Here is a 19966-nt window from a genome sequence, read left to right as displayed (position 1 = left end):
CTTAGTACAAGTGATCCGTACTTGCGACAGGCGCGATGGATGCGACCCAGTAAAGCAACTTCGTATCGAAAATCAAAAGGCTGGGGAAGCGGATCCAGTGGAACTTGTCGCGCGCGAAGACGACAAAAGGGGAAAGATGGGAAACCAGAGGGACCAACAGGGGACTGCGACGGCAGAGGACAGCAACGACGGCAAACGGCACGACATTTTTGCAGGCCGTAAACAAGGGAGCTGTGTCAATACGAGCAGAGGGATCGTCAGGCACTACAATGTATGGTGTACTCGACCGCTGGACGGGAGGCGCACACAAACGTACCTCCCCCAGTATGTCGTACGTCCTCCGTGCAGTCGACGTGTGCTCGGTCATTGTTGGACGTGCTGGACTAGTGCCACTGGCCATGTCGAAAACGAGAAACAAACAACGGCTTTACGAACTTTTGGGGGCTATTTTTAGACAAGGGAGTGGGCCCTTTGCTCTCGTTCTGTTCTGCTCTCCAACTTTATGATGCGGACCGCCAACCTCGTCAGTCTGTTCAATCGTGTTTCTTCTCGTCTTTTGTTGTGATGGCCTTCTCTCGTCGTTTGTATTTTGACTCTCTTCAATATCGGCGTTGTCTGCTCAGGTTTCATGTCTGCGCCTCAGGTGTCCTGTGTCCTGTTGTAGTATAGTCTACGTCGTAATTGCTTCGCATATAATCGTCTGACTCCTTCAGACGTACCATTCGCCTGCCACACAATTCCCTTGACCATTGTTCTCCTCCAAACGACGCATGCTGCACCGCAAAGGAGGCTGTACTCTGAAAACTGTCCTGGTGTTTAGCTCATACCATCGGTGTCAAATTCTGCAATTCTCTGCTTTTGTTTCTGCAGGGCAACTCGTTTCAGCTGCATTTCGGCCAATCACAACTGCAGAGAGACATATTGGCACGCGAGGCAACAGGCGACGACGAGAAAGGCAGAGAATTGGTTGGATCCCAGCAATAAACTCTGCCGCAGCATACCAACTCCGGACGAAAAAGAAAAGCACTGCGGCTCGTGCTGACAGGGGAAGATGCAATAGATGCAGCCCTGAGCAACACCAAGCTGGAAAAGAGAAAAGAGGCTGACGCACATACATCGTACACACACACACGACGTGCAAATACACAAACACTTTGATGACTACAAATGCTGACAGCACCGTCCGCCACAGCGTGTGCGGCTGAACTTAAATTTCGCAACGGTGAGGACGCCATGATTACCTCTATCGTTTTGCCTTTCTAGGACACATGTCGCACGCACTTCGTCCACAAGGTGACCCCCTCCTCGGCCACTGCCGAAAGTATTGGATCACGGACGAGGCTTGGCTTCTTGGTGAGCTTGTCTTGTGGTGGCTTGTAGCCTCTCTTGTGGCCTCATGATGCAGTCTCTTGCCGGTAGCCAGTAGATTTGTTCCGATGAGCTTCCGGTAGGGCTGATGGCTGTGATCTTTCCCGGTGGAATTGTCTGCATTGTGCGCATGTTTGTATTGTTTTCAGATATATTTCAAAATATGGTAAGAAATTGTTGTAAGATGCACAATTATAAAAATGTTCTCAAAACAAAAGTTCAATAATGCGACCTAACACTTCGTAGCGGCTGCTCCTGAATCCCGACTTGTCTCCGTGTCCTCGCTATTGGACGCCGCTCATAAAGACGGAGAGAGCGCGAAATGCGATGTGCGTAGTCATGGGAATCCATACTTGTCAGCAGTTGGTTGAGATGTTGACGTAGACTCATTTCGTGTCCAGTCCTCCATTTCATTCCAATTGGTTCCTGGCCCGATTTTGGCACTTGTCAGCTCTGAGTTGAGGCCGTTCCTAAAACCTATTTCAATAGTTATTGTATAACCAAAATTTACATCAAAACGGCCATTTCTCAAATACGCGGGACGATGTTTGCTGACGCACCTCTTGCCATCTGCAGCCTTATATTTGCAGTTGCTGAAAGTAACGTCACGATGGACCGTTCCATGTGGCGAACTCCATGAAGACTTACGACGCAATTTGTAAAAAGTCTGACTACCAGCATGAGAGAAACATACTGTGAGAGTCGCCAGGTTGACAGATTGAGGGCTGGCAAGGGCTGGCAACATGGTGATCCGGCGGAAACAGGAGAAAAAATAGTCACAGGCGGCCTTCACTGATGACTCAAGACTGCTGAGAAACCGCGGAAATAAAGGATCTGGCGTAACAAACACAAATTTGCGCTGTCCCAGGAGTCGCCGTCATATCGTTTCGAATAGTTTTGTCATTTCTGCTATATTGCTTTTGTGGTTATTATATGCACACCGGCGTGCTGCCGGTCCTGGCCCCTGCTGGCAAAGCGCGATCGCAGAGGCCATCCTCGTCGCTTTCCATCACAAGGGTCGCTTTACTTGCTACTTGCTCTCTGCCGCACCCTCTCCCTTGGCCTTTTGCTCCTTTTCGTACTCGATGATCTGCCTGCTCCAACTGCGATTTGTTAGTTGACGGACAGCCACCGATCGTATTGTAAGAAAGGGTGGCGACGCACTATCTGCTCGGGAAGAAGCGCCCTGGCTCGGGCATCTTGTGACGGTACTCCAGCTCCGAGTCGATCTTCCACACAATGGCAATGATGCCGAAGATGGTCAGGCCGGCGATGGCCGTGTTCTTCTTCCAGTTGTTGGGTTGGCCGTACCAGCCGCCCGCTGGCGACCAGACGTGCTTGGGGTATCTGCTGACGTATTAGTATATGTCGGCGTGGAGTGCGTCTGTCGGTGGTGCTGCGCCGTTGCCGCTGCCGCTGCCGCGTCTGCTCGCTCGTCCGACGGCACACGGTCGGCCTGCAACGCAGCACCGGTCGAGGAATTCGGAAGTCTTACGGAATCTTCGGTCCGCCACCCTGCGCGCACAACGAGTCAGTATCGCCAATTGGGTTGCAAACGCATCAGAGAACAGCACACCAACAACATACCATTGTGATTGTAGAGGGACGAGGTGTGTGGGATGATGGAGAGAGGTTGTCGTGGACGGAGGCCGAGACTGCGTTGACAAGACGCTTTTGCAAGTTGCATTTCCCTCTCGCCCAGGGCCCACCAGCATTGGCCCCACTCTCAAGAATCAGCAGCCTTCTATTGGCTGGGCGGCAGGCCTTACATAATCGGATCTGGACCCATAATTATAGGCCAGCAAAAACCCCTCTTATTGGCTAGAAGGTCCGGGAAGCATTGTGCTGGGGCTGCATTTGGCGATGAAAAAAAAATCGCCAGAGCTTCACTCGAAACCGCTCCTTTTCTCGCGTGACGACGAACCCTGTGCCCATTCCCCGCAACCACGCCCGCACGCCGTCCCTAATTCGCCCTCCGCGCTGAAAGGAGACATCCGACAGCCGGCTTCCGCACAATGAAGCGAGTGCGGGTGCAGAGACTCGCAGGGCAATTGCTGCCGCCAGTGGCTGCCCGGCCTCTGCCCTCGTGCGCATTCCACTCTTCCGCCTCGGCCGTGCCACCACGCGCTGCCGGTCCCACGACCACATCCACGCCCTCGCCGTTATCCACGTCTACCTCCCCCTTTCCCCCCGCAACCTATCCGCCGCCTCGAGCCGCCCAGCAGCAAGGCAACACTCCACATCCTCCGCCGCCGCCTCCTCAGCAGAAAATGCCGGCGGCTTCACATCACCCTATGGCGCCTTTGGCGGCGGCTCGGCCGCTACCTTTATGACCACAGATGCCGCCAGCGAGACGATCACACCCGGGCTCGGCCCCAGCGCCAACCCCCGCTTCCCCGAACTGTCCCCGGACGCTGCCACGGCGCCCGCCTATCCCTCGCCCCTCCCGGCGCGCGCGCGCCAGTCAGCCAAGCTGGCCGCCCTGCACGCGCGTCTGGGCTTGTCGCAGCGCCTGCCGCTCGAGACGCTCGCCCGCGCCCTCGTCGACGCCTCCGCGGACCCCAGCCCGCGCTTCAACAACTCCAACCTCGCCTACCTGGGAACCACGTTGATGCATTACCACGTCAGCGAGTGGCTACTGGTCAAGTACCCGCGCCTGCCCATGGTCATCCTGTACGGCGCCCTCAAGGCCTTTGCCGGCCCGCAGGCGCTGGCCGACATTGCGCGGCAGTGGGGCATTGAGCAGGCGGCGGCGCCGGGCGCCGAGGTCGACCCGGGCCTGCTGCAGTACTCGCTGCTGGCGGACCGCCACGTCGTGGGCCGGTGGGGCTACGAGCGCAAGGAGGCCCAGAACGTCAAGAAGTACAAGTGGCGCCACGGCATCAGCAGCCGCGTCGTGCTGGACGACGACTTTGGCGACATGGTCCAGCGGGGCCCGGCCGATGCTTCGGTGGACGGCGACGTCGTCCCCGCCGACGTCCCCGCCGACTACGACGCGTCGGCAGCCACCCTCGGCGGCAGCATGGACCCCGCCACAAAGACGCGCTTGGCCGACGACGCGCACGCCAACGCCGTGCGCGCCGTCGTCGGCGCCGTCTACGCCCACGGTGGCCGCGAGACGGTGCGCTCGTTTGTGCGCGCGCACGTGCTGTCGCGCCAGCTCCACCTCGAGCGCCTGTTCCGCTTCAAGCTGCCCACGCGCGAGCTGACGTACCTGTGCGCGCGCGAGAACTTTGAGCCGCCGGTCGCGCGCCTCGAGTCCGAGACCGGCCGCCTGTCGCGCACGCCCGTCTTTGTCGTCGGCATCTACAGCGGCGCCGACAAGCTGGGCGATGGCGCCGGCGCCAGCCTCGACCAGGCCCGCCAAAAGGCCGCGATGAACGCCCTCAAGGCCTGGTACCTCTACAGCCCCGGCGAGAACGTGCGCGTGCCCAGCGACACGCTGCTGGAGGGCGCGCTGCCGTGGGAGCCGGCCTACATTGACATTGGCGAGATTTTGTAAGGGGAAGGGGCCATGGAGACGGTGTGCTGTATAAACATGACAACGTAAAAGATGCAAAAAGGAAAAGGAGCATACACCATCTATTCATCTGTACTATTACCAAAAGACTACTATGAATTACATTACATTACAATTTTTTTTTCTTCTTTTTTTATTCGTATTGCATTGGCATGCTGTGTCGCCCCCAACTTAATTAAAATGGTTGCCCTCCTGCTTGACCAGCCGCCGCAGCCGCTCCCTCTTGTGCCGCTCCTCGGCCGCCAGCCGCATCTGCTTCTTGCGCTCGTAGACAGCCCGCACGGTCGCCCGGATCTGGTCCGCGCCCTCGTTGAAATTGGCCCGGGCCAGCGCCACCGCCTTGTCCACTTCCTCGGGCTGGTACACAAAGTTCCACGTGCTCATGAAATCGCTCGTCGCCGGGTCGACGCCCGGTACCTTGGCCTCGTTGGCCAGGTACGGCAAGTACACGAGCGTCAGGCCCGCATCGGGCGCTGTCAGCCGCCACTGCGTCGACTCGTCAATGGGCGGTGCCATTTCGACCTGTTTCGTGCCTTTCTTGTCCTCCTTGTCGCCACTCTGCGCCGCCTCGGTCTCGGCCGCCTCTTGCGCCGTGGACACCTTCTCGGCCGTCGAGCCAACCCACACCGTGCAGTAGCCGAGCTCCTTGGCCGCCGCCTTGGCATTCTCGGCTTCACGTGAGCCCTGTTTGCCAATGGCACCACCCATCCTCTTATCCTTCTTCGTCGTCGTCGTCGTTGAGCCGGTTTCGTTTTGCCGTTGGTGCGCGGCCTGGTCGGCTTTGGCCTGTTCAATCTTGTCGTCCGGCGTCGCCTCGGCGCTCGCGCCCGCGTCCTTGAGCTGCTGCGCCGTCTTCTCCGGTGGGTCGTCGGCCGGCGGCCAGCCCACACCCACCGGCCAGCCCTTGATGCCGCGACGCCGGGCATAGCCGTCCGCGACGCACAGCCAGTTGTCCTTGCGGATGTCGGCCGACGCGTCAAAGACGACCACCACCTCGACACCGCGGCCGGGCCGCAGGAACGGGTACAGCGGCAGGTTGTTGGACATGCCGGCGTCCATGAGCTGGATGTGCTTGCGCGCAAACAGACCGGGCGGCACCGTCACGGGCAGCTGGCTGGGGTGCATGCCATACACCGGGTTGGGCAGCGTGGCCGGCTCGATCGGGTGCACCTTGCTCAAGTCGTCGTTGCGGCCCCAGATCATCTCGTCGAGGCCCGACATGCCGCTGATGCTCTGGACGATGGGGCGGATTTCCTTGTAGTAGTGGCTGAGCGTGGCGCAGAAGGCGCTGCCAAAGATGCCCAACATCAGCGGCGTGCGCACCTCGGGCAGGTGGTAGTCGCCCTGGCCGTTGGGCGCCGCCAGCGGCACGTCCCGGCCGCGGTGAAAGGTGCGGCCCATGGCCCACGTGGGGATGCCCGCCGAAAACTCTTCGCAGAAGAACTCGTAGGGCGTGATCTCAAACCACTGGAACCAGGCCTCTTTCTTGGCGTCGTCGCCCGACGCCGACGGGCCCACCGCGCCGTCCTTGATGCCGTCGTCGTCCTCGAGCCCAGGGATCTCGTGGCGCACGGCCGTGTAGATGGGCATCGGGTTCTGGCCCCGCGTCAGGTGCCGCCGCTGGCTCGAGATCTTGTAGTCGAGCGCGCTCACGTCCAGCTCGCCACGCGGCACCAGCAGGCGCGCAGCCAGCAGCGTGCCGTAGACGTCGACCAGCCCAAACTTGGTCGTCGGGTCGGCCTTGTAGCGCTCGACGGCCCCGCTCAGCAGGTACTTGTTCGTGGGTGCGCTCGTCAGCAGCGCAAACAGCTCCGGCGGGTGCGCAATGTGCACGCCCAGGCGGGCCTTGAGGTGGTCGGCCACGCGGCCAAAGTCCTGGTGCGTAAACGACGAAAAGTACAGCGTCTGCATCCAGCAGGAGCCGCTGACGCCGGCCATGTAGGTCACGCAGTCAAACAGCCCGGCCTTTTCGGCCGCCATCAGCGAGCCCGTGCCGGCCACGAGCGCGCGCAGCCCGCCGCCCGACCCGCACAACGCAATCACGGGCACGTCGTCGGGGTGCACGTCGTCGGCAGGGAGGTCGAGGTACTTGGCGAGGGCGGCCGCCGTCACGGGCTTGCGGTGCTGGCGAAAGGCCTTTTCGTCGCGGCACAGGTCGTCCGCCACGCGCACGCGGGCGCCGAACTGGACTTCGGGGTGGACGGTCGGGTCACGGGCCTCGCGCCAAATCTCGTCGGACAGGGATCCAGGCACGGCGTCGAGTTCGCGCTGCAACTTGCGCACAAAGCCAGGGACCATCTTGGACCACTCGGGCAGGATGAAGCCCGTGATGCGGTCGGGGATGGCGCTCCAGTCGACATTGGCGACGTCGCGGAACCACGTGCCAACGGCAGATATGGTGCTGACCTCCTTGTCCTTTTGCATGTCGCTCTCGCTCCCGGCCGAAAGAAGACTCGCCTCGTCGTCATCCTTCCCGTTTTGCGCCCACGACGGCTGTGTCTCTTTCGTCGTTCGCCGACGTTCTAGGGCCGGAGCAGCGTCAAGGCGCATGTGCTGGTCGCGCGGTGCGAGAGAGAAGACGAGGAGACTGCCAATGGCCAGCAGTGAGGCGGCAGTGGTGGCTGTCGTTCTGACTGCGCTGCTTGTCTTTGACGGCCCGCCGAGAGACGATGCAAAGCGACGGGCGTAAATTGGGAGGCGGTGCGCAGCCATCGGTGCTCGTGGCCGAGGCGATCTTGCACCGCCGTGCACCCGAGCGGCCGAGCAGCTGTGCCGGAGCGCCTGTCGTGACGACATGGTGGCGGAGGTGGTCGAGGTCGTTGAGGCCTTCAGTTTGCAGCTGTTGGGGGCAGTGCGTAAGGCTTACGCTGCCAATGCCGTGGTGCTATCTAAATCCAGGCCCCGAACCGCGACGCGCAGAGGCAAGGGAGAAACAATAGCGCGGATACACGATTCAATTGGGCTGCGTCATAGCTGGCGAAGTAGATCGAAGAGCCGTAGATCAGAGGGAAAAGTTTGAGATAAAAAAAGACAGCAAAAGAGGCAAATCCTGCTTGGTGTGGTCTGGTCAGAATCTGTGTAGCTCCTTCCCTCGTGCAACGAGGAAACTGCAAAGGCAGGCGCAAAAGCTTGGCCTTATCCTTGTGTGTTAGTGGGCGCAGGTGCGACCCGCACTGGTCTGGCCCTGAGCAGCACCCGCATTGGGACGCGATCTACGTCGACGACTGCAGGCAAGAGCAACAGGTAAGACTCTGTGCTGAGTGGGGACGACCATCGCGGCTTTTTCCTTTTTCCATGTGAATCTCGATCAAGACCCAAGGAAATACGCCGAAGACCGCACAGAACCGCACTGCTGATGTGCATATCTGTTTCTTTCTACACTTTATAGTTCCCGGGAAAATAAAACTTAATTTCGCCTCCAGGTTGTTTTCTGCAAGTGCTCATCGTCACATCTGCTAAGCGCCCCATTCGTGCCCTTCTTCGCATCTTGTCGGCACACACCCTTCACTTCTACTTCAGGTTCTCGTAGGGCAGGCCGGACTCCTGGCGCACGGCGCCGTAGATGCCCGCCACGTCGCCCGTCTCGCCGTCGTGCGCCTTGACCTCCACCAGGTGCGCGTCGGCCGTCCGCGCGTTCTGCAGCGTCACGCCCACCTTCTCGCCCAGCCTCAGCGCGAAGCCAATGTCCTTGCGCGCCAGGTCGACGGCAAACAGCGGCCGCTCCATCGTGTAGTACTGCCCCGACATCATGCGCTCCGAGTAGGCCACGTAGGAGCCCGGGAAGATGGCCTGCATCAGCTCGTGCATTGCGCCCGTGCCCAGCCCCGTCTTCTCGGCCAGCACGTGGCCCTCGGCCAGCTGCTCGACCATGTTGAGGATAAACGTGTTGCCAATGACTTTGAGGAGTGCCGCGTGCGACACGGGCGCGTCCTTAAGCAGGATGTCTTGGCGCGAGGTGACGCCCTTGAACAGAAACTGGGCGCGGTCGACGGCCGCGGCTGCGCCGGACAGCACGCCGACGAGAGCGCCCGCTTCGGCCATGGCGGGGGCACCAAAGACGGGCGCGGCCAAGAACAGAGCACCGCGCTTCTCGACCTTGGCGGCGAGGCGCTCGGTGGTGTCCGGGTGGATGGTGGCGCTCTGGATGAACAGCTTGCCCTCGATGTTGGCGTCGGACGACAGCACCTCGTCATAGACGCTCTCCACGATGGCGTCGGCGGAGAGCATCGTCCACACAATGTCCGCCTCCTTCGCGCCGGCGACCACGCTGTCGGCAATGGTCACCTTGCCCGGCGCGGCGAGCTCCTCGACCAGCGCCGTCGACCGGTCTTTGCTCCGGTTGTAGACGATGAGGGGCTTATCGAGGTTGGCCTTTTGCACAACGTTCTTGCACATGGCCTGGGCAGTGTTAGTGGATACAGCGGATGGTCGACGCATCTGCAAAAGGCGAACCGAATACTACTTACGGAGCCCATGTTTCCAAGACCGACGAAAAAGACCGAGGGTGCCATTGTAGCCAGGATGTACGAGTGTATTGCGTAGCGTGTTTGTTTTGATGCTGTATTCTGTATGGTCTTTTCTTTAAAGTGTGTTGTTGGCGCGAGTCGATGTCTTAAATATTGTTGAAACCGGTCGGTGACGACCCTCCTCGCGGCTACTCGGCATCTCGCCAAATTCGGGGTAGCATCGCACTTGAACTCGAGCTTACCCACCAGTAGCTCCAATATGCTGTGCGTTTTAAGTTGATCCTCAGATCGGCGAAAAGACATGACGAATTACAACGTACAGATGTCTACCGGCCTTGAGCACTCGTCCGCCTAAATGATCCGAGGCATCCGCCCAGCCTCAATCGTGAGAGACACTGAATACAATACTTCGTATGCTTCGTAAATGTCGGTTCTCTTTCATACAAATTCCTTGGTCACTTACGTAAAGATCGGCAGAATATGTTAGCCTTCCGCGTTGCTAACCAAACCACACTGATAAGAGACGGAGGGACAGAAACAACCTGAAGAATAGAGAACCGTCATGAACAGCTAACACTCGTGCATGTCGACGTAGAACTGCGAATTGAACATAACGATGGCATCTCCAGTTCGAGGCAGAGATAGATTAGAAATTGAAAAGACTTGGGCTATGCCCCTTTACGGTAACAAACGCAGAGCTTGACGTGCATTGCTCTTTCCTACCTGCACAGGTAGTGTACACTTTAGGAAAGACGCCAATCACCAAAAGCCATCCATTCAATTCAATTGAGGAAAGCACGACCAACACAGCAAATGGGCGGGGTCCTTGATTGCCCTGTCTGGTTCCCCGCAATTTGGAGCAGGCACGAGTTACCCTCGGGCATGGGTTGGAGAGCTCCTTCCCCTCTGGAGTATTACACGATAGACGTCAGTGAGGGGCGGCTTTATCTTATCGTGCGCCCTTTCCAGTACACGCTTGAGTCACCGGTTACGGCCATTTTTAACGTCAGGCGTGGAATTGAAAGCGATCCACGTTCAGAACATTTCCCCGTCGCTTGATACATATGCGGTCTTATTTCTCACGACTTCCACACTCTCCCTCTCCCATCGTACTCCCGTATACGATGCGTTTATGAGGCTCGCCAAGGGCGCCATGGTTTTGCGAGCTGCCGTATGGAAACAGGCCGTTTTTGCCCCAGTACGACGTCCTCTTGGACCCCGATGCCAATTGACCAGGATTGTGCGCCTTGGCCAGACAGTGTCTAACTCGACCAGATTCGTACCGGAAAGACATGCACGCGGTGGAAGAGCTCCGCCGCGGGGCCGGCTGCTTCGGCGCCTAAGCAGCCCGGAAACAGCAGCCGGCAGTCGACCACAGGGTCCGTGTCCTCGTCTTCTTCCTCGTCTGCGGAGAAGAAAGTCGACCTGACGTCGCTGTACACCTCAATATCCCGCAATGAGAAGCACAAGAAGTCCCAAGAAAGGGTAAGTACCTTCCCTTCTTCCCTTTCTGACTCACTAAACGGTCCATGTCTGACATGGGCTGGTCTCCTGGTGCTTAGGACTTCCTCGTCTCTGTCCTCTCCTCGTCTCCGACAAAACGTGATGCGAAAAAATACCTCCAGACGTTTGGCAACGGCACGTCCAAGGGTGCGCCTAAGAGCGCGGCCCGCGAATTCCAGAAAACCAAGCAAGATGTACCAACGCAAGCAAACCCACAGCCACCGGTACCCAATGGCGCATACTACGCTGCCGACAACATCCGGGCTGTCAGCCAGAGCCCGCAGTTCGTCCAGGGCCCCGGCAGCGAGAGAGTGAAACTGCCAATGGACGACCAGCCGCACGTCGCTATTGTCAAGCTCCAAGACGCCGACACCATCGACGATGTGACGCTCGAGGGACTGGCCAAGACGTTCGTTCAGCTGCGTGCGCTGGGTCTCGTTAGTGTTATTGTCGTTGGCCGCACACAGCCGACCAGCGGCGATGGACCCGGCTGGTTCGACTACGTGACCCACACAACATTGCGTGTTGCCGCGGCCATTGACAAGTACAACGAACCCGTCACATCCCTCGTCGACTCGGCCGTCGGTCTCAGCGACAGCCAACCAGCCCAACGCGACCAGCACGCTCGGCTCAGCAGATCGACTTTCACGCCCGGGCAGGTTTACATTGATGGCGAAGAGAATCTTTTACGGCCCCTGCGAAAGGGCGACATTGTCGTTATCCCGCCGTACGCCTTCTCGACGACCAAGTCCGAAGCGAAGCTGGTCAACACCGACGACATTGTTCTGGCTTTGACGCGGTACTTTGCCGGCATGCAGCAACAGACCGACATTGATTCTTCAGAAGCAACAACAAAACAGAGTGGAAGAACGGGCGCCATTGCATCGGTCGACCGCGTCATCGTGATCGACCCCATAGGCGGAACCCCGACAGCACTGCGGCCCAACGGTGCACACGTCTTCCTCAACCTCGAGGAAGAGTACCGGTCGGCTAAGAAGGCGGTCGATGCCATGGCCGACAAGTCGATGCTCAAGGTAGCAGACGGACAACCCCTCCACGTGGTCAGCGAGGGCCACAAGGCCAACCTGGACATTGTGCGCAACACGCTGGCCCTGCTGCCCTCGTCATCGTCTGCGCTGCTGACCACGCCGGCCGAAGCGGCCAACCTTGTTTCGCACGAGCGCAGCGCTGCCGACGACGCGGACGACGTGTTTGGCTACGTGGGCAGCGTTGGCACCCGCCGCAGCCAGAATCCGCTCATTCACAACCTCTTGACCGACCGGCCAGTCTACTCGTCGTCGCTACCGATTGGCCGCATCAAGCCACGGTCGAAGCGGAGCGCGACCACCATCACCACCTCGGCTACCGACGAGCCGCCCATGTCGCAGACCACCCTCCTCAAGAGGGGCATGCCCTTGACCATCTACCCAGACCCGTACAAAGCGCCCTGGACGCCGCCACAGCCGGGTGCGCCCCGCCTCCACCTCACCGACACCTGCATCGACCTGCCCCGCCTCGTCCACCTCATCGAAGACTCGTTCAACCGCAAGCTCGACGTTCAGGACTACCTGGACCGGGTCGAAAACTCCTTGGCCGGTGTCATCATTGCCGGCGAGTACGAGGGCGGCGCCATCCTGACGTGGGAGCGCCCCGCCGGGCTCGACGAAGAGACGGCCTACCGCACCGGCCGCCTTGTGCCGTACCTGGACAAATTTGCCGTGCTCAAAAAGAGCCAGGGCGCCGGCGGCGTCGCCGACATTGTCTTTACGGCCATGGTGCGCGACTGCTTCCCCGAGGGCGTGTGCTGGCGCAGCCGCAAGGACAACCCGGTGAACCGCTGGTACTTTGAGCGGTCGCGGGGCACGTGGAAGCTGGGCGGTGTGAACTGGACCATGTTCTGGACGACGCCCTGGGGGGCGCCACCGGGTGTGACGGCGGGTGTCGACGATCAGCGTATCTGGGACTATGCGAGCGTGTGTCGAGGTGTAGAGCCGTCGTGGGCGGACCAGAAGCACATTTTGGATTAGAGCAGCAGGAAACGGCAAGGACTGCATTTATGGCATGGCATTGGAAAAGCGTCGATTTTTAATTATTTAGAAAACATGTAAACAATTCATCTAAATAAAAAGGATGGCTAGTTCACATCCCATCTCACAGGTCTCGATCTCCTATGTAATTTCCATTGTCCATCAAGTTAAGCAGCACGCATATGTCGAATTCGAAACCTCACACTACTTTGTCCACCTGGTTTGCGAATGCAGAGTCAACGAGACTCTAGATCAAACTCTCCGCACACAAAGGGCCATCGACATATCCATCTACCGCAAATAAGTAAACGCTGCAACTTGAGTGGAAGATTCACAGCTTCTACTTCAAACACGGCTCTGCCGTGACAGGCAGCCCGTTCCTCAAGCCTCGCGTTACGGATTTCTCAGCATTCACTTATCGTTCTCGACCTCCCAGAGAGCTCTCCCGCCGCTTCTGCGTGAATGCTCCATGACATACGTCTTTCACGTCCACCGCTGGTCATTTTAAGTGGGGCCGGCAACTTTTCGTCCCGGGAATTCTGCCCTGCCACTTTTTGCACCCAAAATTTGGCGCCGTGCACCACGAACCACATCGTGACTTCCTAATCGGGACATACATCAACAACCTCACCATCGCTCCTTCCCTTCCGCGCGCTGCAACGATCGCACCTGCCTTCTACACCAGACAACCTGCACACGCACGGCACAACAAAAGGAAGGCGGTGGAAGCTGTCAGAAAGTGTGCAGAAACGGGCAGAATTTTTTTTGCAGGCTCGCATGGACCACCTTGGGGCACCCAGATTCTGGTATAAAAAGCGGCCTTTTCGCCCAGTTTGAGAAATTTCTTCTTCTCTCTTCCTTCTTCCTACCAAGTCTTCTCTCCAACAGACATTTGTGCCAACAGTCTATCTCTCTCTGGCCTCCTCACAGCCATTTGCCTTGGCCTCTTCTTCTTCTACTTCTTCTTCTACTTCTACTCAATACTTCTACTCAATACCTCTTATCTCTTCATCTCTACCTCTACTTCAACTTCAATCGACTCTTCTTCATCTCGCATCCAGCAACCACTTCTCCTACAGCAAGATGCATCACCACTCTACATCCAAGAGACCTCAATCAAGAACATGGACACGCTCCATCCTATACCCAAGAAGAATGCACAAGCCATCAACACACACGAACGGTTGACCAAGGCAAGTCCACTACACTAACATTCAATCACATCTTCTCTTGTTCCTGTTCTAACGTTTCTTGATTCTTCCAGGTCACCACTTCACCACACTTGCGCACTGCGCACACTCTCGACCAACCCCCTCTCCCCCCAAGGCAGCGCCCATCAAATCCTGTACCAACTCTCAAGTCTTGTCAACTTTATACTCCTGTCTCTCTCCTTCTGTCTTCCATTCTTCTCCTGTCTCTGTCTTCTTCTCTACTACTCATTGGCTACATCTGGCGCTGCCTCCTCATCCCTGACCAACCCGACTCCTTCTTGTATCACTTCTACTTCATGTATCCTCTTCTTATTCTTCAAGCACCCTCGTCCTTCAAACAAGTTGTTTGGAGTGAACGAAGCAGCCAAAGCAAGGTCTTTGAGCTTCGCAGATCAGGATCTAGTGATCCCATCAGGCGCAGCAGTCTACGCCTCGATCCTTCCACTTCCGACTTCCGACTCTCGACTTTCGCGGCCTTTTCAACATTTTCTATTTCCAACCTGTCTTCTCCTCTCCTCTCTTGTCTTGAGCCGTCTTCAACTGCAAAGTAAGTTCGCTCTCGTCCCTCTCTTCAGTTTGAAAACCATTTTCTCTAACTGGTTCAGCTTTCTACAGACTCGTATTGTTGCTGCTTCCACACACACATCTGTCCAACACTTTTCGACCTGCTGCCTCGACAAAAAACCACAACATAAAAAAGCCAAAAACCCCACAAAAAACAAACACAAAACCACAACACAAACAAACACATCAAACAAAAACTCAAAGGCACACGAGCAGCTTCGACACCCAATAAACAACACCTCACGGGACATACAGCGCGAGCAAAACAACAAACAGAATACCTCAAACAACTTCCACTTTTCGGCTTCACACCACAGACAATGGAGAGGGGGGATGGGAATTTCCACTGGGCACACTGGGCTGGGATTTCTTCTGGGATTTTATCATTTTATCACTGGGCATGTACTTTCTTCTTCACGGGCATTTCGGGCGCTGGGAAAGACACAATAAAACAGACTACAAACAAATCAATTTTCTCACCACAATTTTATTTTATCGTCTTCCTCTGTGACTTTCAAGATTTCAATTTAATAATTTTTGTGAGTTTACCACCAAAGGACAGTTTGTAGACATGCCGTACTGTTCGATGCCCTGCTGTTCTCGATGTAAGTGACGTAGTTATGTAATCCATCACGTGACTTTTCCAATAGCTTCTGGGCGATACGACATCCTGCGCGCCGCGCGACCTACCTCCAATTCAATGATGCGACCACGACAACCTCACCAGCCGGCAACCGAAAAAAACATATTTCGCAGCGTCCATCGCCTCTGCGGAAATCGGTACGCTTCACGTACGGCACAGTTTCTTTTCATTGCGGCCCCCGACGACGCCTGACAACTCTGTAGCCTTCTGCGTACACAACTTCAATTCAACTATCACGAGCACACTTGCAAAGCACCTCCAGTATCGCACAATCGGTGCCGGACTGCGGACTTCCCGTTAAGGCCAGCTGCCAGGTACCTTTAAACTGGGGTGGCAAGTTTTGCCCGCTGCGACAGTGGCCTTGACCGACGCCCTACTCGACAGGCTTTCCTAGCACAGCGCTGCAGTCTCACGTTTTCTCAGTCCCTCGCTTCCTCATCCCCCCCCCCTTCACCATACACAATACAATGGCGTCCGTCCAGACAAACGGCGTCGCGCCAACGGCCTCCACAAACGGCGCCGGTGCGCAAGACAACCAGAACACACAGACGGCCTCTGCCACATCACAACAGCCATCCACCCAGAGCGCGTCGCAACAGCCAACACAAGGCCCCGCCACGGCAGCACCGAATGCGGCCGCTTCCTCTTCACAATCCCAACCACAAACGTCACAACCCGCACCAAAGCCCCGCGATTCTCGCACCATGGAGCTGCTTCTGACCGCCCAGGGTGTCACCGCCTACGAGGCCCGCGTGCCCCAGCTCCTCCTCGACTTTGCCTACCGCCACACCTCGTCTGTCTTGTCGGACGCCATCCACCTCAGCGCCGATCCCTACACCTCCCACGCGGGATCCAAACCCAGCGCCGCCAGCGGTGCGGCCGCCATGGCCCCCGCCGGCGGTGACGCCTCCGTCAGCGCCAATGCCGTCCAGCTCGCCATCGCCAGCCGCCTCGCGTTCCAGTTCCGCGGCGGTGCCGGTGGCGCGGCGGCGGGTGGCGGCGCCAGCAAGGAGTGGCTGCTCGAGCTCGCGCGCGAGCGCAACAAGGTGGCGCTCCCCCGCGTGGGCGCGGTCGAGTGGGGCGCGCGGCTGCCGAGCGAGCGGTTCGTGCTGTCGGGCGTGAGCTGGGGTCTGCGGGACTCGTGGGCACCGGGTGTGGCGGCGGGCGACGACGAGGACGACGAGGACGAAGAGGATCTGCGGCCGGAGGCGCTGGGATCGTCCAAAACGGGCAAGGAGGGCGATGGCGACGTGACGATGGCGGACGGCGCCGCAGAGGACGTGGGCGGCGACGGCGTGGAGGGCGGCACGATGGACGACGTGTTTGCCGACGACGGCATGATGGAGGACGAGGACATGGGGATGGAGTAAGAAAGAAGCGCGAGAGACAAGAAAAAAAAGGAGGCTGAGGGACTTGGAATTCTGTTTTTATCTCCGTGCGGCTGGTTCCTGTCTTTTGTGCGGTCGGCGAAGTCTACGGGCAAGACCTTTGCAAAGGCGTTAAGATATAACATCGTACCTTGTTTTCGCGATACGATATAATTCATCGAACAGGATGAGTTTGATAGTAATGAAAAATGAGTAGACTAAACGTGAGGTCACAGTATGCGAATTGGCACACGATTTTAATAGAGGTGATTGAATTTACGTAGATGCGAGTTGCCAACGAAAAAACGAAAGCAAATACTCGACTCGGCTTCAAGAGCAGATGATGCGGTGCTGTGGCAGCTTACTTGCGCTTCTCGGCATGAGTGCCAACCCATTTCCGCTTCCGCCCCACTCCCGTCATGTTGTCTGTCAGCTCCGGCTTGCCGGCAAAATCGTGCGGCTTCTCCATGGAGAGTTCCTGCCACGGCTCTAGGACGTACGGGTCGAGCTTCTCCAGGTCTGGCATCTCCTTCAGCCACTGGAAGATCCGACGATCCTTGTCCAGGCTCTCCAGGCGCCGGGTTTCGACAAAGTGAGCCATTTTGGTGCCTTAAAGGAATTTTTTTTGGAAGTGGGAACGTACCGTGTCGTTCAGGTAAAAGCAGGTAGAGTGTTGGAGGAAGAGAGTAGATGATTGTTGCGGAAGGTTGTTGTTACAGTGATGCTAACAGATGGAAAACACGGAGACTGCATATATATATAACTACTTTAGGGGTAACCAATAAGACTCATCTGGTCAGCTTCAGCTATAAAGCTATATTTCGTTGTGCTGGTGAACAATGAAAACCCATTGTCAACGTGTAGACGTGCATTCTATGTTGTGTCGTGGACTGCATTGCCCCATTGTTCATGTAGCTTCGAGCAACACTGTTACATCCATAAAAAACAAAGAAAATCTAAAAGCAACATAAAACACTGTTCATTACGAGACCAAACTCAGACTTGCAACTAAGAAGTGACAAACATAAACCAATCTGAACATATCGCTGAGAGCGATACTGGATATACAAAAGCGAAAGATACGGACAAAAACGTGAACAAGGGTCATGCCCCTTCATGGGCCTACTCCGGCTGGTACTTGCTGCTGGGTCGCAGGGGCAGGTCCGTCTTCTTGTACGCCATGTCAATCATGCGTGCCTGCGCAATGCTGTCCTCGTGTTCCACCCACACACCGGAGCCCTCGCGCCCACGGATGCGGTCGACAAACTGCTCCAGCTGGTGCCGGAACGACAACCAGAAGGGCTCGCTCGGCTGGTCGATGCCCGCGTCCTGGAAGGTGTAGATCTTCTTGGCCGCCTTGACCGTCCAGCGCTTGGCCACGACGCTCGGGTCATCGATGCGCCGCACGACAAACTCGTCCTCCACGTCCAGCCGGTGCCACAAGTTGGTCCGCAGAAAGTTGTTCAGCTTCAGCGTCCGCGTCACCACGCGCTCGTGGCCCTCGGGGATCGCGGACGCCGTCTCGCCCGCCGCCAGCGGCGCCGGCACGGGCTTGTGCACCACGCGGATCCAGGGGGCCCCCAGTACGAAGTGGCCGCCACGCAGCGTGCTCTTCACCGTGCCGGTGCGTCCGCCGGGGAACTGGAAGGTGGCCTCGGACGCGTAGTCACAGAGTTCAAAGGGCGGGTCGCACTTGGTGACCTTGCAGTCGAGGCACGCCTCGGGCTCGGCCGCGAACACCTGGCGCAGCGTTGAGAAGCCGTACGTGCCGAGGTCCATCATTTGGCCGCCGGCGAGCTCGTAGCGGAAGCGGATGTCGTCCTTGCTAAAGAGGAACGAATTGATGATGGCCTCGCAGTGCACCGTGGCCAGGTTGGGGCGGTCGACCAGCGACAAAAAGGCCTGCCAGGCCGGCTGGAAGCGGTAGTGGAACGCTTCGAGTAGGACGGGCGGTCGGCCGCGGGCGCTGGCGTTGACCTCGGCGGCGACGGGCGTCGTCAGAAGCGGCGACGTGAAGAGCCGCTCGGCCTCGCCGGCGTTGGAGACAGCCGGCTTCTCCAGCAGGACGTGCTTGCCCTTGGCCAGTGCCTTGAGAGTCCATTCGTAGTGCAATCCATTGGGCAGAGGGATGTAGACGGCGTCAATGGTCGGGTCGTTGAGAATAGCTAGACCGTGTCAGTGGGTTGTGTCCGCGACCAAGGAGCGCAACAAAAACAAATGCAACTGCAAATGCAAATGAAAATGCAAAGCGCCGAGCTCACCATCGTAGCTGTCCAGCACCTGGGGAATGCCGTTGGCTTTCGCAAAGGCCGTCGCCCTGGCCTTGTCGCGCGCAGCAACAGCCTGAACAATCACTTCGGCGTGTGACTTGGCGGGCGTGATCAGCCCTATAGGTCTGCGTGCTCAAACAGGGAGTCAGCAAGCTGCTCGCTCGGTGCGATGACGTTCCGCAAGCACGACGCAGCCCCCATCGCGACACAACGCCGGATCGATATATCACGGAAGCGCTTCACCGCCTAGCTTACACGATTTTAGCGGCGCCAAGAACGCCGAAGCGGAGCGCGTCCGGCGTCTTGGGCAGCTCCGGCGGGTACACTATCTTCCAGTTGCGGCGCACAAACTCCATGACTGCGACGTGGTATACTCTGTACTCCGGGCTGTGTTTGCGAAGAGGCAGCCACGGCAGCTTGTCGAAGGAGTTCTGTTCGAAAACACAGCACACCGACAGTCCCGGACAGCGACAAGACCCGCTTTTTTCGTGCCTCCCATAAGCTGACTATGTGTTACAGTATGAGGTAAATTGTATACACTGTCTGTACACAGTCCGTGGACAGGAAGCCGTTGTGACTCCGGATGGCTGTGCACGATGCCTTTCACACTACGAAAGCAATCGACAGCCTCGTGTGGCCGATCGCGACAAAAGGCTGAACCGTTCATGCCGTAGTTCATCGTACATCGTACTTTGTCTGTCCCAGCACGTGGTTGTGCTTTGGGAAGGTGCTGCCGAACAGAACCTGTGGATGAACGGCTCTTGATTGGTCCAGGCTGTAAGTATCCACTTTTTCATGCAAAGCGATGCAAATCGCTTGATGATTGGGCTGCGATGTATGCATGTTCTCCGCGAGGACGGGCTGCCAACAGGAGACGCCGGGTCTAGGCCTTGGCCAGATCCAGCATTGGAACCGAGGCTGCTCTGCGACTTCTGTGCTGGTCTAGACGCCATGTTTACAGAGTTCATGTTCCTGTATGTCTTTGCGATCCATGCGAGAAAATAACAATGATTAGCGACCGCCTTGG

The 19966-nt window shown here is 57.6% G+C and overlaps 9 protein-coding genes across 9 annotated transcripts; 3 read left to right on the top strand and 6 right to left on the bottom strand.

The window, feature by feature from the left end:
- Nucleotide 1: 1 nt before the first annotated feature.
- On the bottom strand, nucleotides 2-400 carry SPSK_10353 (uncharacterized protein; the record flags this gene model as incomplete). Its single annotated transcript, XM_016736806.1, has 2 exons — nucleotides 2-289; nucleotides 317-400. 2 exons carry the CDS (start codon nucleotides 398-400, stop codon nucleotides 2-4), a joined length of 372 nt encoding a protein of 123 aa, XP_016584482.1.
- A 1998-nt stretch (nucleotides 401-2398) lies between these two features.
- On the bottom strand, nucleotides 2399-2958 carry SPSK_00911 (uncharacterized protein; the record flags this gene model as incomplete). Its single annotated transcript, XM_016727853.1, has 4 exons — nucleotides 2399-2471; nucleotides 2533-2715; nucleotides 2864-2883; nucleotides 2956-2958. The coding sequence occupies 4 exons, from the start codon at nucleotides 2956-2958 to the stop codon at nucleotides 2399-2401; spliced, it is 279 nt and encodes a 92-aa protein (XP_016584481.1).
- Nucleotides 2959-3231: 273 nt separating this feature from the next.
- Nucleotides 3232-4870, top strand: SPSK_00769 (mitochondrial 54S ribosomal protein YmL3; the record flags this gene model as incomplete). Its single annotated transcript, XM_016727717.1, has 2 exons — nucleotides 3232-3295; nucleotides 3390-4870. 2 exons carry the CDS (start codon nucleotides 3232-3234, stop codon nucleotides 4868-4870), a joined length of 1545 nt encoding a protein of 514 aa, XP_016584480.1.
- Nucleotides 4871-5059: 189 nt separating this feature from the next.
- SPSK_00697 (phospholipase A2) lies at nucleotides 5060-7684 on the bottom strand (the record flags this gene model as incomplete). Its single annotated transcript, XM_016727646.1, has 1 exon — nucleotides 5060-7684. One exon carries the CDS (start codon nucleotides 7682-7684, stop codon nucleotides 5060-5062), a length of 2625 nt encoding a protein of 874 aa, XP_016584479.1.
- Nucleotides 7685-8398: 714 nt separating this feature from the next.
- On the bottom strand, nucleotides 8399-9399 carry SPSK_00857 (3-hydroxyacid dehydrogenase/reductase; the record flags this gene model as incomplete). The annotated part of the gene is made up of 2 exons (XM_016727803.1): nucleotides 8399-9325; nucleotides 9355-9399. The coding sequence occupies 2 exons, from the start codon at nucleotides 9397-9399 to the stop codon at nucleotides 8399-8401; spliced, it is 972 nt and encodes a 323-aa protein (XP_016584478.1).
- Nucleotides 9400-10486: 1087 nt separating this feature from the next.
- Nucleotides 10487-12884, top strand: SPSK_00710 (amino-acid N-acetyltransferase; the record flags this gene model as incomplete). The annotated part of the gene is made up of 3 exons (XM_016727659.1): nucleotides 10487-10552; nucleotides 10630-10839; nucleotides 10917-12884. The coding sequence occupies 3 exons, from the start codon at nucleotides 10487-10489 to the stop codon at nucleotides 12882-12884; spliced, it is 2244 nt and encodes a 747-aa protein (XP_016584477.1).
- A 2885-nt stretch (nucleotides 12885-15769) lies between these two features.
- Nucleotides 15770-16672, top strand: SPSK_00864 (transcription initiation factor TFIID subunit 9B; the record flags this gene model as incomplete). Its single annotated transcript, XM_016727810.1, has 1 exon — nucleotides 15770-16672. One exon carries the CDS (start codon nucleotides 15770-15772, stop codon nucleotides 16670-16672), a length of 903 nt encoding a protein of 300 aa, XP_016584476.1.
- A 358-nt stretch (nucleotides 16673-17030) lies between these two features.
- SPSK_00959 (uncharacterized protein) lies at nucleotides 17031-17270 on the bottom strand (the record flags this gene model as incomplete). Its single annotated transcript, XM_016727898.1, has 1 exon — nucleotides 17031-17270. The coding sequence occupies one exon, from the start codon at nucleotides 17268-17270 to the stop codon at nucleotides 17031-17033; it is 240 nt and encodes a 79-aa protein (XP_016584475.1).
- Nucleotides 17271-17791: 521 nt separating this feature from the next.
- Nucleotides 17792-19295, bottom strand: SPSK_00786 (uncharacterized protein; the record flags this gene model as incomplete). The annotated part of the gene is made up of 3 exons (XM_016727734.1): nucleotides 17792-18834; nucleotides 18931-19064; nucleotides 19195-19295. The coding sequence occupies 3 exons, from the start codon at nucleotides 19293-19295 to the stop codon at nucleotides 17792-17794; spliced, it is 1278 nt and encodes a 425-aa protein (XP_016584474.1).
- Nucleotides 19296-19966: the final 671 nt, after the last annotated feature.

Source organism: Sporothrix schenckii, assembly GCF_000961545.1.
Source record: "Sporothrix schenckii 1099-18 chromosome Unknown Cont48, whole genome shotgun sequence".
NCBI classification, from domain to species: Eukaryota; Fungi; Ascomycota; class Sordariomycetes; order Ophiostomatales; family Ophiostomataceae; genus Sporothrix; species Sporothrix schenckii.
This window is presented reverse-complemented; position numbering and strand designations above follow the sequence as displayed.